The 26,953-nt window shown below is 50.7% G+C and overlaps 8 protein-coding genes across 8 annotated transcripts; 3 read left to right on the top strand and 5 right to left on the bottom strand.

The window, feature by feature from the left end:
• The first annotated feature begins 2,070 nt into the window (after nt 1-2,070).
• BP01DRAFT_406103 (threonine/serine exporter family protein) lies at nt 2,071-5,003 on the top strand. The gene has a single exon (XM_025578756.1). It carries the CDS (start codon nt 2,115-2,117, stop codon nt 4,713-4,715), a length of 2,601 nt encoding a protein of 866 aa, XP_025434560.1. The 5' UTR covers nt 2,071-2,114; the 3' UTR covers nt 4,716-5,003.
• A 1,128-nt stretch (nt 5,004-6,131) lies between these two features.
• BP01DRAFT_151373 (uncharacterized protein) lies at nt 6,132-8,502 on the bottom strand. Its single transcript, XM_025570634.1, has one exon. The coding sequence runs from the start codon at nt 8,246-8,248 to the stop codon at nt 6,512-6,514; it is 1,737 nt and encodes a 578-aa protein (XP_025434559.1). The 5' UTR covers nt 8,249-8,502; the 3' UTR covers nt 6,132-6,511.
• Nucleotides 8,503-10,165: 1,663 nt separating this feature from the next.
• Nucleotides 10,166-12,998, bottom strand: BP01DRAFT_413673 (putative MFS sugar transporter). Its single transcript, XM_025579013.1, has 10 exons — nt 12,570-12,998; nt 12,331-12,509; nt 11,922-12,177; nt 11,806-11,874; nt 11,633-11,710; nt 11,494-11,581; nt 11,358-11,438; nt 11,277-11,318; nt 10,940-11,038; nt 10,166-10,873 (listed from the first exon to the last, which is right to left on the bottom strand). Exons 1-10 carry the CDS (start codon nt 12,639-12,641, stop codon nt 10,659-10,661), a joined length of 1,179 nt encoding a protein of 392 aa, XP_025434558.1. The 5' UTR covers nt 12,642-12,998; the 3' UTR covers nt 10,166-10,658.
• Nucleotides 12,999-13,382: 384 nt separating this feature from the next.
• On the top strand, nt 13,383-14,910 carry BP01DRAFT_151297 (uncharacterized protein). The gene is made up of 4 exons (XM_025570633.1): nt 13,383-13,772; nt 13,825-14,375; nt 14,440-14,509; nt 14,566-14,910. The coding sequence occupies exons 1-4, from the start codon at nt 13,478-13,480 to the stop codon at nt 14,697-14,699; spliced, it is 1,050 nt and encodes a 349-aa protein (XP_025434557.1). The 5' UTR covers nt 13,383-13,477; the 3' UTR covers nt 14,700-14,910.
• A 1,019-nt stretch (nt 14,911-15,929) lies between these two features.
• On the bottom strand, nt 15,930-17,592 carry BP01DRAFT_406079 (male sterility domain-containing protein; the record flags this gene model as incomplete). Its single annotated transcript, XM_025578755.1, has 3 exons — nt 15,930-16,021; nt 16,233-17,401; nt 17,459-17,592. 3 exons carry the CDS (start codon nt 17,590-17,592, stop codon nt 15,930-15,932), a joined length of 1,395 nt encoding a protein of 464 aa, XP_025434556.1.
• Nucleotides 17,593-18,813: 1,221 nt separating this feature from the next.
• BP01DRAFT_406074 (cytochrome P450) lies at nt 18,814-20,777 on the top strand (the record flags this gene model as incomplete). Its single annotated transcript, XM_025578754.1, has 4 exons — nt 18,814-19,254; nt 19,324-19,993; nt 20,062-20,328; nt 20,383-20,777. The coding sequence occupies 4 exons, from the start codon at nt 18,814-18,816 to the stop codon at nt 20,559-20,561; spliced, it is 1,557 nt and encodes a 518-aa protein (XP_025434555.1). The 3' UTR covers nt 20,562-20,777.
• Nucleotides 20,778-20,781: 4 nt separating this feature from the next.
• Nucleotides 20,782-23,183, bottom strand: BP01DRAFT_413671 (cytochrome P450; the record flags this gene model as incomplete). Its single annotated transcript, XM_025579012.1, has 2 exons — nt 20,782-20,843; nt 21,692-23,183. 2 exons carry the CDS (start codon nt 23,181-23,183, stop codon nt 20,782-20,784), a joined length of 1,554 nt encoding a protein of 517 aa, XP_025434554.1.
• Nucleotides 23,184-24,888: 1,705 nt separating this feature from the next.
• BP01DRAFT_389173 (uncharacterized protein) lies at nt 24,889-26,196 on the bottom strand (the record flags this gene model as incomplete). The annotated part of the gene is made up of 3 exons (XM_025577893.1): nt 25,762-26,196; nt 24,973-25,685; nt 24,889-24,911 (listed from the first exon to the last, which is right to left on the bottom strand). Exons 1-3 carry the CDS (start codon nt 26,085-26,087, stop codon nt 24,889-24,891), a joined length of 1,062 nt encoding a protein of 353 aa, XP_025434553.1. The 5' UTR covers nt 26,088-26,196.
• Nucleotides 26,197-26,953: the final 757 nt, after the last annotated feature.

Raw genomic sequence — 26,953 nt, 5'->3', positions numbered from 1 at the left:
TGCTGCCCTTCCGTATCAGAAACCATGGGCTGCTTGGCCAGACAGACCATGGCTCCTCTCCTGTCCCTGAGTGTCTTGCTTTGATGGACCGGTTCGGACACTAAAAGAAGTAGACAAACGTCGTTGATCGTTAGTTGCGGATGCGAGGATCCTCTTTCCGGACCCAGCGACGGGCCCACCTCCCCCGGGGGTGTGTTTTTGCCTCTCAACCCCTTCAGGAGAATCAGAAAATCCAAATAGATGTGAAACCAGAACCCACCGCGCGCATCAGTCAACATACCTCGCGATCGTCTCAGCCGCGTCAATCAACCTTTTGCTCCTTCCCCAAGATGTTCCAGAAGGCTGCCCTGTGGATCCAGGCACTTCTACTCCGTATCTGTGGGGTCCAGAAGAACTGAACGGCAAACTAGCGGACAGTTGACTCTGTCCAGGCTCTAAGCGACTCGAATGAAGCAGTTGAGGCCATGATAATTATGCACATTTCTGACAGCATGACAATAAACAAAAGCAGCTAAAGCACAGAACACGCTGACCAAGGATTTTCGTCATAGTTAGGACAAAAGAGGGCTCCCAGGTCTGTGAGACGACAGCCCCTCAGATGAGCTGTCTTGGGCTCTCTTTGGTCATATCCCTTCTACGCCGTACATTTAAAACCGTCTCAGGCAATGTGACTCCATCATTAGCCACAGTGGTACCGTATCGTGGACCCCGTGGAACCGGTTCCGTCAATGAATGTGGTCGCGTCCCAGATAGTAGCAAGACGGCACGGCCCTGCTGATTGATGCCTGAGCGCAGCTCTGGTCTTTTGGGGTTGGGTGTCACTCTGTGATTCTTGTGATCGTCTGAATTCCTTGTCATTCCCTTCGCTTCAGCGATCCGGTTGGATCCAAGCTATCGGACTTTAGGGCTAGGGAACTGAACCAGGTCTGGAGCTGGGACTCCGCCCAGTACAGCTTGACACACTCACTTTGCTTGTCTCTCCCAATTGTCCCTTTTTATCTTAATCTTTTTTTATTTTGAATCATTTTTACCCACCCTGAAAATCTCTGATCCATTGGTCCTGAACTGTCATGGCCTGCATCGATCATCAATGTAATGATTTATCAGCGTGGTAATGATGCCTCCGTAGCTGAAGCTGCATCTGATACAAAACTTTCCCTTCCCCCCCTTCAATGGCACTCTTTGGTCAAACGTCTGGCATACGGACAACAGAGAATATCCTAACTCAATCTACTTTCTACGGCGTTAAAGGTCCTTAAATCCTGCTACACAAGGCCAAGGACAGATCGCGCACATTCATTTCTTCATATGATATTTCGTGCTGTTCGAGCTCCGTGATTGGTCTTTCCTTCCTGTATCCGGATTTCACATATTTCAAGATTCGGCTGCTTTCGTCCATCAGAAGATCGAACGCCTTTGGCACTTGCTTTCCCCACCATTGTTGATTATATCCCCTTCCAACTTCATCGTGCCCGCACTTGGTAGAGGAAGCTCTTATCTATCCCCCAGCCCCGCCCCCTTTCTTCCCTCACCTGCCTTCTGTTCTACTCTGTAGCAAATTCGGATTTCCTCTGGAGGAGACCATTCATCCTGCACAACGAATCAGGGTATGCGTCCGTGACGTGCCTTCATTCCTTGCGGCGGGCCTTCATCCCTTACAACCAGCCTACACTCACACCACTTACTCTTTGTTTTTCAAGGTGGCTTGAATTGCGAAGTCTTTGCAATCACCAGATAATTCTGTCAATACTCGCCTCATTCTTGAGTATTGGTAAAATCCTGCCAGGTGAGTTTCAGATCCGAGTTAAGCTCAATTAGTGATTTGAGGCGCGGATCTGACAGGGCTCCCAGGCTACTGAACATAGCTACGATTTTCTGACCTTGGGGCCGAGCCTGCGAGGTGCTGAGAGATCAGATATCGATCTCGGACCAGAGAGCAGTGCATCTTCCAAGAAGGTCTGTATGGAGAGTACAGGGCAAAGAGACCAACAAGTGGAATATTCCGGGTGTACTGAAAAAAAATAAAAAAAACCACCCAGCCGCGTGACACAGAAGGGTACTTGAATTCCGCTTGTTCAAAAAGGACTTTGCTCAGTCCTGTAAAGCATACGGGAATGGCTGGCGGTTACTTTGACCTCCCTATTTCCTCATCAAGACCACGGAGCCTTACCGATGTGTCTGGAAGAACAAGCAGATCCTCCCAAAGGCCGCGTATATCCCCTCGTTTGATCCCCAATGAGAGGCTGCAAGAGAGTGTAGGGGACTCTGGCGGAGTCCAGGGAAGATTCCGGAATGCTAGAATCCCCAAAAGCGCGAATCGCGTCAAATTCACAGTCAGCGAAGCTGGTCTTGGCGACTGTATTCTTGGATCGACGTCAGAGACCCGGATCGATGGAAGGGGCTCATCTTTGCCTCAAAGACCGTTGCCCACAGCTCACATTCCAGTCACCGACAGAATCACTGCCAACACCCAATCAGTGCCCTTGATCGATATCAGTCCTGGTTCACCGGTCGGTGTCACGGGCCTAACTGTCCACTCAAGGGCTAGCTCGCCGGAGATTTATGTTGATGATGAAGTCAGAAATGAGAAGGGGAGAGCTATCCACCTTGCGCAAGAGAGAGCTCAGAGATTGGCCACCCTAATAAGTCGTTCTCCTAACTCTCCTAAGCCAAGCCTTCGGAGCAGTCTGCCGTCATCCATAGACTCGACTCCCTGCGAGGTGGTCCTGCCCGCTGAGCTTGGAGATGAAATTCCCATGATCAGCCTGACTGAGAAACAGCTCGACGACTATTCAGACGACGATGAAGTTGGCCCATTAACCAGTCAAAACTCAACACGTACCTCTGAAGCTCACAAACTAGGACAACAAATGACTCTCAAGGATTTCAACTTCTTGACCCGGCTTCAAGCCCCATCTCCAGGATTTCGGTCTGGACAGATTACCCCTCTGGAGGACAGGGAGTCAGAGACTTATGCTGAACGCCCGTCCCAATATCGGAGTGGCATACTCTCATCTCTGCTGAAACTTCATGAGCACACGGATGGTCATTACTCGGGCGGACGCCATGGGCGTTCGCGTCGGAGTAGTGCCGGGGAGATTAGTGGTAGAGGGTTGTCTCCGGACCCTAGCTGGAAGTCTCAGCGTCCAAGGAAATGGTACGAAAAATCGCCGAGCCAGTCTAGTCTCTCTCTGGCTGGTTCGACCGCCAAGAACTCATCTACCTCTCCGATCGCGATGCTCAAGCGCTCACGGAGCAGCGGTGCGATACCTGGGGCGTCCAAGCGGATGGGCAAGCCGCAGCTCGAGGACGAGATCCGGATTACGGTGCACATTGCTGAGCTTCTCTCTCGGCAACGGTATTGCATTCGCCTCTGTCGAGCTCTGATGAAGTATGGGGCCCCGACACATAGACTGGAAGAATACATGAGGATGACGGCAAGAGTGCTAGAAATCGACGGCCAATTCCTCTATATCCCGGGATGCATGATCATCTCCTTCGATGACGCTGCAACCCACACGACGGAGGTAAAGGTGGTGAGGGCTCCCCAAGGCGTCGACCTAGGCAAGCTGTCCGACGTACACCTCATCTACAAGGAGGTCATACACGACGTGATCGGGGTAGAGGAAGCGATCCAGCGGTTGGACGAGATTATGAAGAGGAAGAATAAATACCCAGTGTGGCTTCTGATTCTTCTGCACGGATGTGCAAGTGCTTGTGTTGGCCCATTCGCGTTCAGCGCTCGACCCATCGACATGCCGATTGCATTTTTGCTTGGATGCCTCTTGGGCATTCTGCAGCTTGTGCTCTCTCCGCGATCAAATCTCTATCAGAATGTCTTCGAAATATCGGCTGCTGTCCTGACATCGTTTCTGGCACGAGCGTTCGGCAGTATCCGTCACGGAGATGCAAGGCTGTTCTGCTTTTCAGCTCTAGCCCAATCGTCAATTGCCTTAATTCTCCCAGGCTATATCGTTTTGTGTGCCAGTCTGGAACTACAATCACGCAGTATCGTGGCGGGATCAGTTCGAATGGTGTATGCCATTATATACTCTTTATTCCTTGGGTTTGGTATCACAATCGGTACTGCTGTTTATGGCCTTCTTGATGCCGACGCTTCCTCCGAATACACTTGCCCTCCAAGTTCCATCACCAACGAATATCTAGGGCGGTTCCCCTTCGTCATTCTTTTCACCTTTTGCCTCGCCGTCATCAACCAAGCGAAATGGAGACAGATGCCTATGATGCTGGTCATCGCATTTACAGGATACGTAACGACTTATTTTGGCACCAAGCGGTTTTCCACCAGCACCCAAGTGTCTAACGCTCTGGGTGCATTTGTTGTTGGGGTCATGGGAAACCTCTATAGTCGACTTCGACATGGTTTTGCAGCCGCCGCTATGCTGCCTGCAATCTTCGTTTTGGTGCCGTCAGGCCTTGCAGCCAGCGGCTCCTTAATTTCTGGTATTGCTGCAGCGGAACAAATCACGACGGTGCCCTCTCCGTACTCGCCGGTGTCCAATGGAACACAGGGTTTCGTTGACGCAGCTCAAAATATGACCAAGCCTGAGTACGATACCCAGACTCAGGGGATCGTTCTAGACATCGGTTATGGCATGATCCAGCTAGCCGTGGGCTTCACGGTCGGTCTGTTCTTGGCTGCTCTGGTGGTGTATCCTCTGGGCAAAAAGCGAAGCGGACTGTTCAGCTTTTAAAGTCACTAGTCCATTAGGTCACACTCTATCTATACGTCACTCTTTCGCATCTATATACGTGAAGCGTCCGCGGTTTTTTCTTGTGTTTGTTCAGCGTTGTTATCACGAAGCGGATCCGTCGAGTTTTTTCAGCGAGAATTGTTTGAGATGATTTCATCGTTGATCTCCATTACACAGTTTCGGCTATATCGCCTCTTTCGTCCTGACTTACTGTGATCTCCTATCTTGTTGCCCCTGAGGTTCTTGCATATCTTGATAAACGCACTCTCTCAGTTTTCCTTACAGTCTGTGTCCGTGATTCTCTCGATTCTCTCTGGTATTCTACTTACAAGGAATGACGGAATTAATTATATGTCATTGAAAGCTGAAGCTGATCACCTTCCCTTTTCCTAGGGTACTAAAAGTCTTACTTCGGTATGGCAGTAGTAGTACTTGCTGTGCCGTGCCGCTCCTTTACTGATTAAGTGCCTGCAAAGTGGCGCACATGGCTCCAGTGTATGGCCTCTGATTATGTTGCTGGGAAAATAGTTGCTATGTAACTATGATAGGTAACTATGATGTAATGAGACGTATGCAGCAGTATATGGCAGTCACTTGGCAAGCATGAAGTATGTCAGTCAATTGATATTGAACTATAGAGAATAGAATATACAAACATGAACCCAATCACAGTCCCGTGAAAGGATAATCAAAAGCATTTCCTGACATAGTGCACCTTCATGCGGAGAAAGCTTTGTCCTCGCGAGCGTGATTAGGAAGGTTCATACGGGGGATTTTTTTTTTTGGCTGGCGCTTTGATATCTGACATAACTAGGGAGGGAAGCTTCACTGAGGTCAACTTCAGCCGTCATCGTTTAGCCCTGATTGGTGCATCCAGCCCAGAGTTTTTCAGCATTGAACCTTTCTGGATTGGCTCCGCAATACTGCACCAACATGCGAGGCATTCATTTGCGTCGCGAGAGTGGATGAATCTGGCCGTTAGCACCTTGAGCGATGGGCAAATGGAAAGAATCAGATAGCCCCAAATCTCAAGCATAGTGGAGCTGAACTAGTCCCAATCATTTCACTGCCAATTGCCCTTGAAGACGCACATGACTATCGAAGCGGGGTACGTCCAGACCTCTAGTGAGTGAATCTGAACATCGAACAGCCGGAGGTAGCCGAGCTCCAAAGCATGGATCACCGTCGAGACAAAAATGCGGCAGTGTCACAACTTCCTTAGGTGAAGCGAAAGCTAAAGCGAAAGACTTATAACCAGATGTAGTTCACCTCCTAACCCCACCCAGAAGAAGACCTGGTACCTAGACCTAGGCATCGCAAGACCCGAAAACCCATGAGTCAACGCGTAGGAGATAGAGAGGAAGGAACCTGAGTAGAGAACACGTTGCTAATGTCAAGGAGCCCGCTCAAGGAGCTTATCAATTTGTTCAGGTTGTAAGTGGAGAAAGGAATGATAGAAAGAGAAGAATAACATAAGTCACATTTCATATGGGGAGGGATTGCGAGGTGGTCGTTGAGCCAGTCAAATCGACTAAACCCAACCCCATCTCGTAGAGCCCGATCGTGTGTCCAAGCACATCAGAGAAAGAAAACATGAGACAGATGATCGCTCGGGACCAAGATCTGCCCCATGATTTGACATCAGAAATTAAGCGTCTCGTCTTCAGAACCAGGAAAGATAATAGAATCAACATGCTTCAAAAACCAACACCCCAGAGGTAAGCGATAAAAGAAAATCATCCAAGCTTGGCACATCCCGTGGCGCATCGCAAGTCACATTATGTACGGCGTTCACATTACATGATGGTGGGGGTCTTACGCTTCTCAGCGCTGGACAGCACAAGCATGGGGGTCTTGCGCCGCTCCTGACCCTGAGCTACCGTCTTCTGGCCAGCGACGACAGCAGCAACCGAGGGGGATCCGGTTCGAGGAGAGCCCTGATCCGCTCGAACATCCGCGAACTTTCCTCCGAAGAAACCACCTTCCTCACTGATAGGAGTCGTGTTGAAGGGGCTATCCTGCGATCTACGCTCGCGAGAAGACCTCTCTTTCCTCTCGGAACCGATGGCGCCATTGGCGGCGGCACGGAGGCTACCAAGGCTAGGCTTGCTAGAAAGACTACCACCACTACGCACAGTGGCGTCGTCTCCGTCAGAAAATGTGAATTCCTTTTCGCTCGCGGGAGTGTTGGTACCACCGCTGCTATGGCAACCGAAACTCCGGGTGTCACCGCGACGCTCGATGCCGGCACGCACCAGGTTGTGGACGGCGCGGCGTCGCTGGCGCGTAGCAAAGTTCTTGCTGCCCTCAAACTTGGAGGTGGGTTTAGCGACCAGCTCTTCCAGGGAAGGAGGGCCGCGGGGTTGGCGAGTGGGATGTTCGCCCGCGCGAGCTTGGCCGGGACCGAAGGTTCCGGTCGCCGGGGTTTGGGGGAGCGCAGCGGTCTTGGGGGCAGGCGGCACCATCTGGCTATTAGCCTTGACAGTATCAATTGGCAGCTTCAGTGCAGGACTGAAAGATGAGCTCTTCTTGTGGCCTCGACGGAACGCGTTGATGGAAGGTGGGGGCAGAGGAGCGACATCCTGGGGCGGCGAGGGACTAGAGCGCGGAGGAGACACGGGCTCGCCGATGCTGACCGGGGACTGGTGGGATTCGGGGGGAGAGACCTCAGCTCTGAAAGTGGGCACTGGAACGGATGGGTATGAATGTTCCTCCTCATGGTAGGGACTAGTGGTGCTTTCCTGCTGGACGGTGTTATCATAGATGAAGTTCTGCTGGCCGGTCAAAGGATTGTAGACCGAGAAGAGACCCGGCTGACCCGGGACCGGCTGCACAACTGGTTGCACACCCTGCTGGAGCTGCTGCTGGTAAAAGCCCATGCTGGGAACGGAAAGCGCGGGATATTCCTGTTGCTGTTGAACCATAGGCCCCCCCAAGCTCATACCCTGGAACTGCTGGGCTGCTGCAGTGACGCTGATCAATTGCTGCTGCAGGCGCTGTTGCTGGGCCGCAAGAAACAGATTGGTCGACATAAGTTCCGCATAAAGATTATCGTCCATTGGCATATCGCCAGCGATGTCAATAGCCGGAGGTGCGAGCACCTGCTCCGGCAAAGTATACATAGGACGACCCGTGTTCATGTCAATATTCTGGTTCGTGGCTAGCGAGTGGCGTGGGAAACCGGTTCCCATGGCAGTTTGAGGGACACGCTCCGTAGCCTGGTGCAAAAGGTTGCCATAACGGTCTCCTTCGTATCCGAGGTGCTGCTGGCGTTGAACTGCCGACGGTACAGTCGCGGATTTAGGTGCGGTTCTCAGTCCTGCCAAGAGATGAGAACGGCTGGTGCGGGGGGTCGGAACGGGCGCAGAAGGCTGAGATTCATCAATCGAAGCGATGTGCGGCGGGGGCACGCTCAGGCGCTTGATGTGCGAACCCTTCCGTCGAGACCCGAAGCTGGCTCCAGGAGCCCCGAGGGAAGCGCCATTATTGAAAGACGAGTTATAGGTCATCTGAGCAAGACCGCCAGCGTCCATACTCGTGGTTGTAGATGAAGAATTGTACAAAAAGATATGTGCAGTAGACGAAGCAAAAGGAGTGCTGGTGAATCAGCAACGCGAGGTAGCCTTGGCGTATTAAGAGATTAGGAGGCTTCGTCGATAACGAGACGCACAAAATAGCCGATGCTGGATGGCTTATAGGCAACGAACGGTAAAGATAGCCCGACGTTCCTAGAAGGAAGACCAAGAGAGCTTTCCGAACGATTAGCCAGATGCTGTGATTGAGGACTCAAGGCCAGCTTACCCGAATGACACAGGAAATTATGCGAGTCGACGCGCCCCTTCTGAAATGGTGCCGGACGGCAAAGAACGATTAGGAATCAGTTGTACAAGAAGATAAAAGCCAGGCGTCGGCAGTGAGCGATCGACGTTAATTGAATGACGAAGAGAGAAGCCAAAGGGAAACGCGACCGGAGCAGAAGCGTAGTCGGCTAAAGCAATGATGGTGGTGGTGGTGAAGGATATGTCTGTGATTAAAAGACCGATGGTGGTGATGAACAGACGGGAGATGCTCTGCAACTCCTGGTAGAGGTAGAAAAACAAGGCTCGATCCCACGATGTAGCGAAGAGAATACTCGAGCCTGAGTTGTTCGTCCGAGTCCTTTGCGACACAAACACAGCGCTGCAAAGACGACGAGATAGGAAGTAAGGGATGCAAGCAAGACTTTTGGAGATCTTGTCAAGGGGAGATCGATAGATGAATAATTAAAGGACAAAGCTTCCTCTCAGTTTTCCGAATTTATCCTTGATAAATCTTTTTTTTTCTGTAAACCCTTTTTTCACTGAACCTTTTTCTTTTTTGTGTTTTTTCTTTTTAAAATCCGAAGCTGAAAGGGAATCCGCGCACTGGGAACGGTGGGAAGAGAGAGAAGGGAAGAAGAAAGAGGGTGAAGTGAGGAAACGAGTCTCAACGCCGGGTGTGATTGATTCGTTTCTTCGGCTCTCGGCGCGTGTTTTGGCCGCCTTGTTTTTCTTTGCTTTTTTTTTTTTCTTTCTGTTGCGTTTTGTTCCGTGGCTTTCCTTCCGCGCCTAATTGGGGAGCAACTGGTTGGATGATGCCTCGTAGTGCCTCAGGCAGACAGGCGGTACAAGAAACCTCTCCCGGTCCAGGCAGGGGTCAGGCAGAACGCAGATTAAAGGTCTAGCAAATGAAAGAAACGAAATCAGGTGAAGGATAAAAATAAGCGAAATATTAGTTGCCGGGGAAAGAGTCTGAGAGAAGAAAGGGATATGATTGAAGTATAAAAGACAAGGCTGAAGGGGGGGGGGCGAAGGAGGCTGAGGTTGACGGGGAGGGGAGGGTGAGTGAGAGAAGCGAGGAAGAGAAGGGATGGGGGGAAGAAAGATGGGAGGTAGAGGAAAGGAAGAGTTGGAGAAAGAGTTAAGAAGCAAGAGAGAGAAAGGGCGAAGAGAGAGAAGATGAATGAATGAATTGGGGAGAACACCAAGTAATAATAAGAATAATAAGAAGAGCGATAAGTTTAGTAGAAGAGAGTCGGGACAGGGTAGGGAACCAGCGGGGGGGGTAGGGAGGGCCGGGCGAGAGATGAGAGAGAGAGAGAGAGAGAGAGAGAAAGAGAGTGATGAGAGACACCACAGACAGACTGAGCTGCCATTCCCCAATTCCAGACGCCCAGTTCGCCGCCCGGGGCCAATCTGCCTTCAATCTGCCTTGCTGAATGGCTCGCTTGACTGGCGCCCTTAGTAGGATCGGGACTAGCGTCATGGCCATTGTTTGGCAGTTGTGGGCCTGGGGCATCTGATTGGAGCCAACACCCACTACCGGGGTCTGGTGCCTGAGAATTTGGGAATGACCTTGAGGAGACTGAGGAACAGACAATGGTTTGACTTTGATTGACCTTCCCCGTCAATCACCCGCCTTTTCTTTATCTGACGGATGCTTCATGCCGTCAACTAAAGTATGTACCATGCCATCGAGGACCCATCCTTCAGATTGACTATCTTAGAATTACAAGCTACCCTCACCTCCCCCCACACACCTACCTAGTCTCACTTAACCTAGCCATGTTCGTTCCACTCCAGATCAGTGCGCTCGAACTCACAATTCCACCCGACGCTCGGCCAATTCGTCGTTGGCCTTCGCCTCATCTTATTGGCTCAAATTCTCTCGGTGCCACTTGAGGTCCCCACAGCGACTCCTGAGGACAATAGCTTTGGACACAGTCGCACGTCTCAGCCACAACGCGTCAGTTGCAGCGAAGAGAAATCAAACCAAACACCCGAGTCACTAGCAAGTTGCAACTCACAATGAGCCAGCTGAACGTAGGCATGTGGAAAGAATTCAAAAAGCTATCGGTCGCTCGGATGTGACTTTAGTAGTATGTCCTTCCGTAATGGTCAGAGCACTCGGCTGTAATGACCCTGATCAGACCTGATGATCAGTAGGACTGTCAAGAGCCTGGTTCTCTCTATTTGTGTTGAATAGATGGTAGGAGTGAAACCTCGCTGCAAGATCCCGTTCAAGTCGTGCCTTCTCTTCTTCAGTAGCATCCGTGAGACGGACGGCCACCTGTTCATCAAAATTCCTTGCCACTTCCTCCGGGGTCGAACGGGCAGTCTCAGGGAAGATGAGATAGATAACTACGGATTCAGTCAGTGGCTGCCTAGTGGGCTAATTCTCAACCTCAGTAGGTCAGTGCTACCTACCTGGAACAAAGAAGGCAGACCAGCAAATGATGACCAGGTAGTACTTCCACCCGATGCTGTTGAAGCCCATCGGAGCCGTTTCAAGCAGGATAAAGGTTGCTCCCCTTCACTAAGCCATGACGACTCAAGTTGTCATCTGGCCAATACTCACCGGCAAACTGTCCAAACAATGAAAAGACCATGCCAATCGGCCGAATCTCGGTGGGGAGAATCTCAGACACGGACAAGTACATAGTGGTATCGCAGAAAGTCCTGTTCGTAATCAGTAGAGATGCCTGTGGCTTTCAAAAGCCATCTTTCCCCCGGAAAGCTAAGTAGAGATTGATGAGGAAAATACCAAATCCGTTTCCCACTCGATTCTTAGTCCCGGCATATTGTGCTGTCACGGCGGCTTAGCATGAGGTAGTGATGATAATACCGATGAAACCGGTGATGTACATCCTCCTCCTCGAATTTACGCGGTCATGAAGCCAAGCTCCGAGCAGATTATATATGATTCCTAGTTGATAGGTGTGAGAGCGTGCTGGCTCAAGGTAAGACTAAGAATCTCTTACCGGCCGTGGTCAACCATACTGCACTCAACAACAAGGGCGTACTGCCTGTCATTCCAAGATTGGTATACAAGATAACGGCATAGTTGTTCTGTTATGCCGTCAGCAGCTAATTAATAAGATTGGTAGGAGTGCGACGTACTGTGATTAGAGGCGCACCAAACTCGGCCCCCCATTGAGTCAGGAACCCGATGATCATACGTTTCTGGTACGATTCCTTCTTGACGACTGCTTTTCATACGCTGCCATAAGTAGATAATCGATCGCTCTCCGCTGGATCTGCTGAGTGGTCTAATGGTATTCTTCCTTGCCAACAAGGCTGTCAGGATCATCGGGGGACTTGCGCAGTCGCTCCAAGACAGACTGTGCCTCACTCTGCTTGCTCTTGATGATCAGCCAGCGAGGAGAGCGGGGAATCCAGGAGACCCAACAAGTAGTATTAAGGGTGATAGGCATTGTAGACAGAGCGGAAACCTCCAACCAAAAGTCCCCATTTGGCCCTGCGCGAAGTAACATGCATAGCCAACCCAGCCAGCAAGCATGTATCCAAAGACCAGAAAGATTGCATGATAGCCCACAAGCCAACCCTGGCGGAAAGCGCTCGATATCTCGGATAAATACATAGGGCAGACGGTCACCAATATACCAATGCCCAAGCCACAGATGAAGCGACCTGCCTGAAACATGCTGAGGAGACATCAGATTAACGGCTTTTTCGAATATCTGGGATAGTACAGGGCGTACCTTAGCGAGTCGGCACCACCCTGGAGGGCACCGCCAAACATGGCGAGGAAAGCGCCCAGTTAGATATTACGCTTTCGCCCGAAGAAGTCGCATGACCACATGATGAAGAGACATCCAACGGCACCTCCTGCGCTGTACACACCGTTGGAGGTTGATATGGCGGATGTTGTGATCGACCTGTATCCATGCTGACCCTCCCGAGGAAGTTCGAAGTAGGTATACCATTCCGGCTGGCCAATGGTGCTCGAGATAATGGAGGAGCAATAACCGTATGTCTTAGTAAACGAATGTGAGGTGCTATTCGAATGACAGTACCGTTACAGTGAGAGTCTTACTATCGATCCCACAGCAACAAAGGCTGTGACCAACCTGTTATAGGCACTTGTTTGTAGTCCGAATGTGCCCATGATGGTACATCAGACTTCGACTGGCAAGAGAGCAATAAATATGTATTGAGCACTCCAGTTTTAAAAAACGAGTCCAGTAGCTCGGCTTCATCAGCCACAGCCTTGCCGAGTGTGCGACCGAGAAAGGCTTGCTTATGCAGACTACTCTGCAAGACAGTCATCCACATGGATTGAAATAGAGAACACATTTGCCCTCTTCTTGCTAGGCCGAGCGGGGTGATATCCCTACTCCCAACGCTACTCATATCTTGGCTGGTGCAAGACCAGCAGCTCAAGGTAGTCCAATTCAGTTTCCGTGCTGAGAAAAAATTGTTCAAACTCTTCATAGACAACTATCAAAGCATTGGAGGAAGAGGACGAGGAAAAAGGAGAAGAAAGGGAGGATGGAGGGGTGGCTGTCGCCTCGTGCTGATCCCCCGCCTTGTCCCTCCCCGGTCCCAGTTTGTGCCATGTTTGTTTCCCCAAGCTGAACTTGTCCACTTCTGACTTCCAACACGAGTCTCAAAGGTCTTACAAGCCATGCTTCCTCCAAGTCTCAGTCATTCCTCGTTAATCAGTCGAACGCGTTCTGCAAATTCGGCCTGATAGTCGATCTGGTAGGTATTGTATTGTGATGCTAGCATAGCACTCCTTGCAGCCAAAGCTGGAGATACAAGTCCTGTACACTGACAATCTTGAACATGAGCAGCCATTCCAGCCAACGCGAGTCAGTTCTCGATTGTGTCTACATACACAGAAAGCAACCCCACCACCGTTTCTTCGAACAACTTATCGCTCACACCTATTACATCTAGCTCCAGAAGAACCAGAAGCCCAAGTACGGCGTATGCTCAGCCATGACGGATAAACAATCAGTTTTCGACACACCCTTCGACCTGCTTCCAAATCCCAAGCAGGTCTGGATAGGGGAACCCGGAAGCCATGAAGAAGGCCTCGGGAAGCTGTCCATCTTGACACCTGAAGTAGTGGCCAAGGCGGCAGCATCCGAGATCAAGACAGGCCGGCGGGTGACTATGGCTTGGGAATTGACCAAGCTAGATTATCCAAATCTGAATCGTCAGCCATGCCAACATCGCATTGTGCCCTTGCTAGGCGGGGTGGCCTTTGATGATATCTACACGATGAACCCACGTAAGGCAAGGATTAATCTAGCCTTTCTCTTACTATACTAAGCCATTCGCAGAGCAGAGCAGTCAATGGGATGGTCTAAGACATTTCTCACAGACGGTGCCAGGTCAATCAGAGCGTGTCTTCTACGGCGGAACGACTGCGGCCGAAATCAATGACCGGAAAAATGATCGGATCGGCTTACAGCACTGGGCACGCGCGGGCATAGCCGGTAAGCCGTTCAGCTATAAGTCCACCATTGTGTCATATCTCATTTGCTTTTGCACTGAACCGCTCTTTGTAGGTCGGGGGGTACTCATCGACTACGCCACGTGGGCTGCGAGGCGCGGGATACAGTATACCACTTTCTCAACCCATCAAGTCAGACTCTCAGACATTTTGGAGATTGCAAAAGAATGCAGCATCGCCTTTCAAATAGGCGACATCCTCTTTATACGAATCGGAGTTATCAAAGAGTGGGACAATGTCATGACAGATGTTCAGAAACAGCAATATTCTGCGAATAAAAACCCCCAGCATGCCGGAGTGGAGGCTACTGTCGACATGCTTCGTTGGTTATGGGATACTGGGTTTGCAGCCATAGCGAGTGATGCTATCAGTTGGGAGGTGAGATCGCACATGTCATGTCATTTTAGCTGCTTTGCACTACTCCTTCTCTGACATTGGGTAGGTATATCCACCACAATCTCCTGATCTTTTCCTTCATGAATACGTCCTTGCGGGATGGGGAATGCCGATCGGTAGGCCAATGAGCCAGTGTAGACTCAGTATAATAGCCGGTGCTAATTGTCTATAGGCGAGCTCTTTGATCTAGAAGCGCTGGCACGAACATGTGAAGGACTTCAGCGCTGGACCTTCTTTGTCACATCTGTACCTCTGAATATGCCTGGTGGGGTATCATCCCCCCCGAGCGCTATGGCCATATTTTGAGAATTGAAGCGAAGGTGCATAGAGGCTCCAGTTGGGATTTCCAGCTCTTGTGAGATGTTCGACGTGCTTTTCCATTTTACTTAACCTTAGTCTATGTATTTCTTGTTGCACAAAGAGCGTATAGCTATTCCAACCACACTCTGGGCTTGGAGTCTTGCCAGCTGCTGATTCATGTCCCAGCCGAAAGCTCAAAATACGTTCTAGCTGAATTTTCAAGAAATATTTCAGCCAGCGTGGGACACTTCGGTTTGGGCCGTCTCTAGCCGGCTGCATAATGACACGAATACTTTGCCAGAGCTGGTAGATATCGCAACAACTCTCACAGGAAGCAGACGTCACACAGCAAGTTTTAAATGTCGAAGTAGGAAGATTCATGGTCTAATGTTTCTGCATCCATGACGAATCGACTTCCCGTCCTTGATCATCCACGAAGCTTGTGGTGTGCTCCACAGGTGGGGTGCACATCACAAATTTCACGCAGACGCAGACGCAGACGCGTGAAATTGAGGTGACTATCATTACGGGTGCTGCAGCCTTTTCAGCCAGTCAGAAACAGCACTAATATTAATTGATAGATTGGGGCTAGATCATCGCCGATACTACCCCACTTGCGAAACATCCGTCTCATTTCACCCAAGCCTTCTCCGGACGATCCTGGATATTGACTCCAAGCACATCTTATCGCTCGTGGTTGTGACCGAAGATAAGCAGTGGACGGATGGTACGGCTAGCGCTATGCCAATTCCTCGATTGAGGCCTTTGTTTCATTTAGGTCCTGCCAGCGCTCCAACCCGAGACATATGTGCTCGAAGGTCCTATCACCACCTAGAGTCTGAGTGTCAATTTGACCTTTGGCTATATGAGCGGGCCATGACGATCCCAATGCATCGGGGAGGCACTCCACCAACTTGACGCACATGAAGTGTCATTGGTGCAATCTCATTGTTGATTCCATACGTCGAGGACTACGACGTACCATTTTTAGAAATGTGCTATATAACTCTGATAGAGCAGTGGCCCGTTCTTGATGGCACCGTAGATTTTCCGGTCCGTGGGGCTTTTCTTGCGGTAAGTGATTTGTTGACACTGCTACAAATCTACTTTTCTACTTTTCAAGGTTGCGCGCAAATTGTCGGCGCCTATTGTGGAATCATACAGGGAAGAATACAGAAGCCTCTGCAAACAAACAAGACCAAGTACAGGAAACAATAATTATCTTTAGAGCACAATCTACACATAGAAGCAGTAGCGCTTCTCACTCGGGTCTCCTATCATTCCGGCACTCGGCTCCTCGGATCCGTGGATAGTCATAAAGTGACTCCCTGGTGCCGGGTTAGGCCCGACGCAATCCTCACGGCTTCCACTGTGCAGAAATATCCTAGACAGGACCCGAATTTAGTATAGAGACTATCGACGATCAAACCAAAGAGGAGAGAAGCCAGCCTAAACAGTAGCCCACAGCCAAGACCAGTAGGACGACCACCACTACCTGCTTGACGGCGTTCTCAAACCGAGCCCGCTGCTGTGGCTTACATCCCGCCCTCGCGTAGAAAACCCAGTACATCAACGTGAGCAAGCGGCTATGGTGTGCAACAAGCCGCATACCTGCTTCCACCGCAACCGCCCGCCCCGCTAACTGATGATACTGATCCCTGTTCTGCAGAAACAGCGAGGAGGTCGAGAGCCCTGCTTCCCTCAGCCGCCTCTCGAGCTGCACCGTGCGCTCATCCGCAAAAGCGAGCCGAGCCATGCCGAGACCATTGTACACCCGTGCGATAGGATGCAGCGCATCCTCCGGCGTCCCCTCCGGAACATACCTCACTCTCTTCTGCCAGGGCATGCGATCACAAGCGTGCACCTCCGCCCAGAACCGCCCAAGACACATCTGCCCCGCCTCCCCCGCCACCGCATGCACGATCCCCGCCGTGCCACACGCAAGATGCGCCAGGATCCGCTCCGCGACGACATCCACCGGCACCTCATCGCACAGGCTCTCCTCATCCGGGTGGTCCAGCGAGCTCGGGATCGTGACGGTCTGGAACGGCGCGAGCAGTAGCGCGGCCGCTGCGGCGACGACCGGCGCCGACTCCGCGAAACTGAACCCCGGACAGGGATAGCCCTGCGCGGGCCCGATGCTCGATGGCCGCATGATGAGGAGTTTGTGCGCGACGTCAGCGAGACGGAAGCGCTCGAGCAGGAGACGCTCGGTCAGGTGCTTCGCGTAGGTGTAGGCGGCTGGGAACGCGTGTGCTTTGTACTCCCAGCTCGAGCCATGCTGCTCGACTTCGTGCCATTCGGTGATGGCGGGGCGGGCGGGGTCCCCCTCGGAGAGCGGGTAGATGCGTTCTTCAATTGATGATGGTTCTTTGTGGGCAGCAGGGGTCCAGTAGAGGAAGGCGTTGACGTAGGCTGTGGAGACAAAGGCGAGCTGGATGAGGTTCGCGCAGCCCAGGGCGAAGTCGGCGACGTGGAGGCTGGCGCGGATGACGGGGTCGGTTAGGGCTGGGAGTGGCTTTTTGAGGTTGATGGAGGAGGCGGCGTGGATGATGAAGTTGGCTGTTCTTTGGAGGTGGATAACGTCTTCCTCGGCCATGCCCATGTTGGGGAGCTGGGTGTTTCCTTGGATTATGGTTATCTTGTCGTGCGCGAGGGCTTCGAGGCCGAAGAGTGCCAGTCTCTCTTCCCATTTGCGGTGGACATGTCTGCTCATTGTGAGTCTCTCCGCGCGGGATCATAGGAGGGTGGGTGGTGGTACGCACTGCGTGTCTGATCTTGAGATCACATACACACGGGCGGCATTGGTGGACGACACGATGCGATGGGCAAGGACAGTCCCCAGAAAGCCTGACCCGCCAGTAATTACAATCACTTTCTTTGAAAAGGCTTCCCACATCTTCCCTGTAGTTGAGAAAAATCCGCGGGAGTAAAGCGAAGCGGTGGTTTCGGGGACTACTGTTCATAGTTTGAGGCAGTTTAGTTTTAATACATGATTCTTTGCAGAGAGCGACAGAGTACAGGGAAGCGTCTGACGTCTCTTTCCAACGATGATGTGCGTCGGAAGCAGCTGATAAGCAGAGATAGCAATTCCGTCATCTTCAAGGCGCGTGGGAGTTGGCTGGTATGTTGAACCCGCCAAAGCATGCAAGATCTACACGCTCCTGTCCCAGCTGATCGACCGATTTTCGAATTTTCTGGCTTCCAATTCGTGGGTCTGTGTCGGAAATATAGTCCCATTCAAACTCCTCACGCTCACATATTCACGGCTCTATAGTCGTCTGGTTCAACTAGCCGGGATGGGAGGGATATGGGCATTTGACGCTGACTGAAAGATGATCTAGAACACGTTTTCCCATATCTGGCTCTCGCTGGCGACAGACTAGAATATGCAGATTGACAACACTTGGATATAGCTTGATAGGAGGATCGAGTGTTCAAAACGTGAAGAACATGGCAGACATAGATAACAAACCCGGTATAGAGGGCCTCACTCCGAAGAAAGAATAATAAACATACGATGGGGCTTGGGCCGGTCGTCACGACGAGGTGCTCACCAGACTATGACTTTCTCAGTACATATAAACGTCATTGGCTGTCATCCTTTTAAATTCTTCGCAGGTCCATTGAACCGGTGCGTCGGTACTCTGGTGCTGATCGTCATGTCGCGACTTCATTGAGAAAGGCCAGCTGCACGTATATCCCGGAATGGTAGCTTTTCTTATTACCTTGCATCATATCGCAGTAAAGATCACGTCTAGATTGCATCTCACTATTGATGCATGTTGCATGCATAGTAGAACCGTGATTGGGGCGTGCCGCTCTGTCGTCACTCTTGGTAGATCAGGGCATGGGAATCACTGATCAGTCCGTATCAGAGGCCATTCGTCAGGATTGCAGGTCGTACAGACAGAAGATCAAGCGTCATATAGTATGGCTTCGTTTACAGATAGAGACTACTCACGTGGTGGGCAACATAGGAGTATGACTGGGAACATAGTCAACTGCTGGGCAGTGATCATAGAGACATGGAACTATAAAAATCAGGCCAGCTACCATCCTTGCCAGTATCATACTCAAAGTCTCCTCTAGACAACCAGCCACGCTTCTCATTCTAACCATGCTTCCTTATTTTCACCCGATCAGCCTCGCGATCTACGCACTCAGCGTCTTCACCTACATCTGCTGGCAAAAGTACTGCAGAAACAAGAAGATCCGCGCTTGGGGTTGCGAAGAGGCACAACATCAAGTCTCAGGTCTTCGATATGGATTCTCTTTGTTACGCGCCGCATATGACCGACAATGGCTCCCGTTCCTCGAACAGCAGCACCACCAGTACGGCCACACCTTCAGATTCTCTATGGCAAACAATAATATGATCTTCACTATCTCTCCGGACAATATCCAAACAGTTCTGTCCACCAAATTCAGCGACTTCGGTATGGCGCCAAGCCGTCAGAGGGCATGGAAGCCGTTTCTGGGGAAAGGGATTTTTACGCTCGACGGCGAAGCCTGGTCACATTCGAGGAAGATGATAACGCCTATGTTTGCACAGAAAAGGGTAGGATTGTTCCATTTATGTATCCGTTCTTAAGCATTGGGATTGAGGATTGTGGCTAACATTATCCAGTGGTCCGACTTCACGCAGTTTGACAGGCTAGTCGACAGATTCCTGGCAGGTCTACCCACAGACGGCTCGACGATCGATATAGAAGATCAGTTGGAACAACTGTTCCTCATGTCTACCACCAACTACTTTCTCGGTGAAGATGCGGCAACCTCTCCGCTTTTTCGACTGAACGGCTCAGAGCAAAACACAACCTCGTCGACTCACGGACAACGCTTCTCGGAAGCGATCAAACGATCCGAGCGGATGACAGCGTGGCGAACAATATTGAGCCAAGTCTACTGGGTCTTCAACACCCGTACATATCACCGGGACAATCGAACCATCCAGAACTTTGCTGATTATTTCGCGGACCGGGCCGTCGAGCGCAGGAAAATGGGGAAGGTCGAGCAGTCTGACCCTGGTTTCACGTACCTGGACAGTCTGGCAGAGCACGCCAGTGACCGTCAGGCTCTGCGCAGTCAGATCTCCCAGGTATTCATTGCCGCATCCCGCGACCCGCCTAGCCTCCTTGCCTCGACCTTCTACTTGTTGGCGCGACACCCGCGTGTTTGGGACAAATTGCAGGCCGAGATTCGGGAGGTTTTTGGGGACGACCTGTCCAATCCTAGAGAAGAGATCAACATGGCTACACTGAGCAAGATGAGCTACTTACGCCATGTTCTCGATGAAGGTAAACCCCCTCCACCACTGTCAATTGCCTTGGTTTTTGGCTCGGGATGAAGCTGACGGTAAGAACAGCGTTGAGACTGATACCTCCAGTCCCCTTTAACATGCGTGTGGCCCTTCGGGATACGACATTACCGATGGGTGGCGGTCCGGACGGCAGTTCACCGATCTTCATTCGCAAGGGTGATAGGGTTTGTTACAGTACGGCAGCCCTCCACAAGAGAGAGGACATTTGGGGATCCGATGCCTGCGCATTTCGACCGGAGCGGTGGGAAGATCTGCAGCTACAGCCTTGTGAATTCATACCTTTCAATTTCGGGCCCCGGATCTGTCCTGGTCGTGAGTGTGAGCCCCTAGGAAGTGGGTAAAGCTGGTGCTGATTGCTTGTTACAGAACACTATGCTATCGCGCAGACCAGCTACGTTCTTGTCAAAGTCATGCAACGTTTCAACGGGTTGGAACCAGCGCAAGCGGACCAGTTTCCTGTGACGCAGCCGATAATCGACGAGAAGCTGACGACAAGCCACTATGACGGTGTTTCAGTCCGGCTGCTCAGGTCTGCCTCCGCTTAGCAGCGAGCTTTACTGCGCTTGAGAACAAGAGGAAGAGAGCGGCCACCACACCATGGATGATGGTCGCCAGCTGAATGTGATATATACCTGATTTTCGAGGCCTTCTGACACAAAAGAGACATGGGGATAGATCTCTTGGACTTGAACCTGACTCCTGACTGCTGGATGAGGGCAAGAGTTACTGCAGTGATAGCCGGGCTCCGCGGGGTGAGTGGATACATTATCTATGAACAAGGCAGAACATACCAATCAAGGACTGTACATTAGCTTTTGCACCACTCACTGCAATCCGGAAAATCTTCCAATGAAACTTGAATTGACGTCAGTTGGCATTGAAGTCTAATTGGCCAAGAAATGTTGAAGAAGTCTGCGATATAGTAGAACAGTAGAGGGGAATTTAGCTTCTGTAAGGTCGTCACGATAGGCGTCTGTGAGGGGCAGCGGATTCTACAGGCTCAGACTGAAGTAACAAACCTGGAGTTATGATAAATATATGATTATTTTGTGTCCAGTAGTGACCCAGAACCGAGAGCGCAATAAAATTCTCTCCCAGATCGAGATTGGACTCAGAGAGGTGCGTTGGTCAAGCGAAGGATTGATCTTAGTGCCATCAAGCAGTGGCCTCGACTGGCCAAGTTTCTCCTCAACCATACATGCATCTGATCTTTGCTCTCGACCGATGCATGTATCCTTCTGGACCCTTGCCTTGCCTAGTGAAAGCTGTGCGAATTTGGCTCTTGGCTCTGGAAGCCTCACGATATAGCTAACGTGCAATAATCCGAGAAAGAGTGAGTTTTGAGATGGAGAGATGGAGAGATTCCGAGGGGATGGAGTTGTCACAGAACAGAAGCACTCTCGGGATAACTACCTTCTATGGTCGAATTACCCCGTGACAATGTCTGGCATACCCAACTAGGAAACTCATCCTGTGTGCCAAACAAATCGCTCTCGACGTGCATCTTTGATCTTCTTCGTATCACAATCTTGACTTCAGAGAGCTTGGGGTATAATCAATGTGTCTTGCATATCCTCTATTAACTTCTTCAATTATGCTAATAATTTGATTTACAATACACCAGTGTAATCCGTTCATGCCCGATCCACAGACGTTTGAATGCGATTCAAGATACCTTGGAGGCCCTCTGCATCTACCGACTCGGACTCCCGCGCAATCAAAGCTCGCCTATTCTCGTCACGCGGGGTGAATGTGGCTGGAAATGGGGGCGGTCGGAGGAGACCACCGATCTCCTGAAGATTCCAAGGATCCAATTTTACCTTGGTTCCATTACAAGAGCCCGTTTCGATATTATAAGCCCAGAGAATGTTGGGAATCAGGACTTCGAGCTCCTTCACAGCGAGGAACTGCCCTGAGCAAGCCCTTCGCCCACAACCAAATGCAAGAAGCGGCAGGTGAGGGTCTTCAAGCCACCGCTCCGGACGAAACAAGGCGGCATCTGATCCGTAGGTCTCGGTGCTCAGAGCGGCAGACCAATGGTTGAGTATGACAACCGAGCCTTTAGGTATATCATAGCCCATGAATGTGTCATGCTCAGAGCTGCAGTGCGCTAATGACCCAACTGTGATAGGCCGCCAGCGAAGAACCTCCTTGATAAATGCTCTTGTATATGGAAGCTCTGGTAGATCCTCCAGATTGGGGAGACGATCTCTCCCAACCACAGCATCCAGTTCTCGTTGAGCTTCAGCCATTTTCTCGGGGTGCAGAACACATGCTAGGACGCAATACCGAAGGCTCGTTGAAGTGGAATCAAGACCAGCTTGAAAGAGCACTCCGACTATATAAAGAAGTTCTTCGTCGTTGAGCCCGGTGGTTCGTTCCTTCGTTTGAACATGTTTTGTGAAATTCCATCCCGGTGCGGTCATAGCTCGTCTACTGCTCTCTGCGAAGATTCGCACCGCCTCCTGGTGGCAGCGATTCCCGAATCGTTTCCAGGGGTTGAGCATGCTCGGAAGTAAATTGACCACGGGCAAGATGTCCACCAGCCAGGACCCAGAGATAGCGCGCATGGTCTCCTCCACAAACACAGACATTTGCTGGATCTCTATCTCATCGCCTTTGAGACGTTTGCCATACGCAAGGCTGTATACGACGCTCGACGTAAAGCGGACAATGCTTCGGTCCCAGTCGTTTCCATGCAGCATATCACGGAGAGTTAGCTTTGCTTCAGCCTCGAGAAGCTCGTGGAAATGCATTGCCTTGCTCGGTGGGAGAATGGTCTTGTGGATGCGATTATGCGCTCGCCATCGGGGTCCATACGGAAGGAAGACCGTGTGCATCCCATGCGTCAAGTTATCTAGAGCCATGACCATGCGAGGCCGAGAGCTGTAGATGCGGCCGCGTTTTGCGAATAGTTCATTGGCAATCGAGACATTCCCAATGATAATGACCCGTCTTGACCCCAGTGATAGTCCCACGAGTGGCCCGTATTGTTTGTGCCATTTATCGAAGGTCAACCTGGCCAGGCTGGACGGATACTGGTGAAGATTTCCTATAATTGGAAGTCCAGGTGGACCGGGAGGGAACCTGGGTCTTGTCCGTTTCTTGATCGCGGTCAAGAAGAACACAGCAATTATGAAGCCTATGGCAGCCCAAAGGTGCTTCATTATTTATAGTTATTGTGCGATGAAGCCGATTTCCGTTGGCCGATGGACTAACGTTTACGTGGATGTATCATCCACTATATACATCCAAGCTTTCTTTTTTTATTAGGTGCGTTCTTGCTTATCCTCGAAACCATGTACCAGTTCTAACAAACAATGATCTTCCATGTCAAACGAAAGTAGTCTTTTGGCATGTTTCTTGGCATCCGAGGTGGAGAGGACGGAGGCAATTGATGGACATCATGTATACTGTCATTTTTCTGCCCTGATCTGCGTCTTACTGTCTGTAAGATTCCGGAAAGCATGGTATATTGTCTGTATCTGGCTTCGATTGATCGCTTACTTGATTATCAACTACTGCTTCAGGGCCCATACATGATCATTTCTTGAAATGGCATTCAGCGACCAAGGATGTGGTGTCAAAAGTCCTGTCTAGCCACGAGCCAGAGGTAACAATCAGGTTTCGCGGTGGCTGAACAAAGATAACCAGCCGGTCGCCTACCTAACGCAGCGAAGGGCATTCGAACTTGTGAAACCTGACTTCTTTGTGTTCTTCTGGGCTGCAAGGTCGACAGAGGAAGACACATACTGCAATTTCTTTGGCAAAGAAAACCGAACGCATGGAGATGTCTACCATGAGACGTCTTGCCCCTCGATTCTGACAGATACTTGACCTGTGCGCATCGACCGGTATCTAACCAAATCATCAACGGACGCAAGGAATGAAAGAATTTCCTCATTGATTGAGTGGGCCTCGAATTACCCCGGACCGAAAATGTCACCCGGTGACCTATCCTTAAATCGTGATTCGCCAGCGCAGGTCCTGCCAATATAGATTGAAACCAAAGCTTTGCGTGGTTTTAGATCGCTTAGCCGGATCCGTACCACGTCTCCTGCTCCTTTGTGGTGCGTTGCTTAAGTTGATTTTGCTTCGAGGATAGAGTTCAGGATGTCAGGATGACGTTGCAAAATGCCTGAAGCATGTTGTACCACTTCAGCTTCCCTGGCCCCGAAACGTGATTTTGCATGAGCTTGCCACGCAGATTGCCTTGTCATCGTTGAGTGCTGCCTTGTTGTGGAAATAGTCTATGCAAGGGGCGTTCTGTCTCACACGGAAAGGTCAGTCGGTAGTTGTTAGTCGGGCTTCCCGCTCCGTTGTTGGCTGCCATTCTGCTAGTGCCTTGCCTCAAAGCTCACTTAGAAATACAATCACCTCTTTTGTCCAGACTTGCATACGCGTGCTGTCTGTTGGATGCGGGATTGCATTGCAGTCCACCGGGCTGTTGGATGCTTGATGGTGACGAAATTAGAGCTTTCGAGGCGAGCTACGGAACCCAGAGGAGCCAAGTAGGCCTCCGTGCATCCGTACCAGTCTGTTCCAACAACTGATGTGGTGATAGACGGCGGTAGAGAGCGTCTGCACTGAGGTCTATGCATCCGCATATACGAAAAGGACATATACATCCCTCATCACGTCGCATTTATCACGGATCTTGAATACGAACCCTTGAATACAGATACACATCTGGCGAAAGTGGTTGGTCAAGAAACATTAACTAGAACAACGGGAATGCAATCTACACTTCGTAGAGCCATTTTCCATGGCCAGGGTTAATCTTATGCTTGGACTACCTGGCTCAAAACTTGGAATTATTCAGGAAGGTGATCATAGCTATGGGTCACAGGAAAACGGACGTTGCAGATGCTGCTACGAAGACAGTAGATAGAAGCCTGGGGAACCAGTCAGTAGGTGACCAGCACCACCACCACGGATCGTCTGGGCTCGACTTACCATACTCCTCTTGCGAATCCTTCCACACCTGCGAAACCTGAAACCCGCTCTGCCGTGCAATATTCCCCATTTGTTCCTCATTCCATTTCCCACTGCGGAAGAAGAATATCATTTCCCCTTGATGCACGGTCACAGGCCCGGAATCCAGCGCCCACGCGACGTCAACTTTCGGAGAGTAGAAAGCTAGGATTTCACTTGCTTGTCGGTCGTACTCTATGGTGCAGTCCCAAATTGCGTCCTCGAACAAGCTCATTCCAAACAGTCTATTGACATGCTGTATACCATGGCGGAGGAAACTGCACGATGGCCCAAACCTAGGGTTGTAGGCCTTGATCAGCTTGCTCGCGTCTGTGCAGGCGTCTGCAGAAACGAGGAAGCGACATTGGATCCCCGCGGTACAGCAGGCCTGACGGAAAGAGCCCATGAGATTGCTTGCTTCGGCCTTCGAGAGATTCGCTACGCTATTTCCGACCCAGAGGAAGGTGACTGAAGGCGCATGAGCAGTGGCAGGATTGTTGGTGATCCAGTCCACGCAGTCATCGTAGGTGCCAATCAGACCCGAGATGCGGATTGTCGGGAAACAGTTCATCTCTGCTTGCAAAGCCCGAAGGCTGGTGCGCAGTGCTGACTCCGAGACGTCCACGGCGTAGTATTGGACCTCTTTGCCTTGCGTGGCGAGGGCAGACAAGATGATAAGTGTTTTGTGCAGGTTTCTGTGAGTAAGTCAGACCATGACCGTGGTTCAATACAGTCGCATGACCTCGAATCTTCAAAGATAGGTTCACGTACCCACAACCCAGCTCAATCAGTACCGTTTTGCTTGGTAGAGCTTCGGCCATCCGGTGTTTGTTCGCCTCGAGGATCTCCGACTCTTTCGATTTGGGGTAATAGTGGGGACACTCGGTCCATTCATTGAATCTCTTGAGCCCTTTTTCGTCCCAGAGGAGCAGAGATGGCACTGATTTTTGAGACTGCAGGAGTCCTGAGAGCACGCCGGATTTCAAGTCCAGAAGCTCCATGGACTTTCTGATGTCCTGTAGCACCGGATCCTTCGAACTATGTTTGTCAAGCAAAAAGGCCGGAGACGGCTGGATTGTTTCACAGATAGTGGCCATAGTGAGAGGAATGAATAATCTTGGACAGTCGATGTTCTTCCCCAGTGTAGCAGTTGTTGTTGCGCAAAAATGTCCGACAGGTTGTTCTTAAGGGAGACGGATTGGAATTCTGCTTTCATCAGATATTGTGTAGATGATCGGATAATGCAATCCTGTATGCTTACTTTAGGTGATTTAAGAATGTTCGTAATCCTGAACCAGCCCATTCTTGGTGCAAAACTGGTCATCATAACGTACGGCTACTGACTCAATGAGCCCATACATGGCATGAAACCTGACACATAATCTCGACAGGCAAGGAATTGGATCATAGTGGGCAGACGTCGACCAGAGATAGGATTCGGGTCTGCGGGATAACGCAGTTGGGGATTGATTGAACGTCATTTTAGCCTGGAATGTGGAGATACACAGCCCCTTTTTCGGAGTTGTGCAGCTTTGACAAGCGAGCCTTGCCTGTTATTGTATGGGGAACAGGAATTTTGAGGGTCCAGGGGCGTGCGAACGACTGGTTTTGGATTAACTTAGACCGGATTGATGCAGATTCATGTATGATCCATTGCGTTTCCAACAATTTGGAAGACAAGTGACATACCTTAGAACCTGACAGTTGGTGAACCGGAGTGGTAGGTATTGTAAAGAAACAAGGCAAGTGTTGATCGCCAACCCGCCGGCCGACTCTCTTTTTGCATCCTTTCCAACTTCCTGGAATCTTTCTTTGCCATCGGCTCTCATCTCCAAAAGCACATCGACAGACTAGAAAGCGTACTGTGATTTTGAGGCCCTCCTTATCTTGCACCCATTGCCTCGACCGAGCTTCACATTCGTATACTCTGCTTATCTTCGCAACAACCTCATTCTCTTTCATT

This window comes from Aspergillus saccharolyticus, assembly GCF_003184585.1.
Source record: "Aspergillus saccharolyticus JOP 1030-1 unplaced genomic scaffold BP01scaffold_4, whole genome shotgun sequence".
Classification (NCBI taxonomy): Eukaryota; Fungi; Ascomycota; class Eurotiomycetes; order Eurotiales; family Aspergillaceae; genus Aspergillus; species Aspergillus saccharolyticus.
This window is presented reverse-complemented; position numbering and strand designations above follow the sequence as displayed.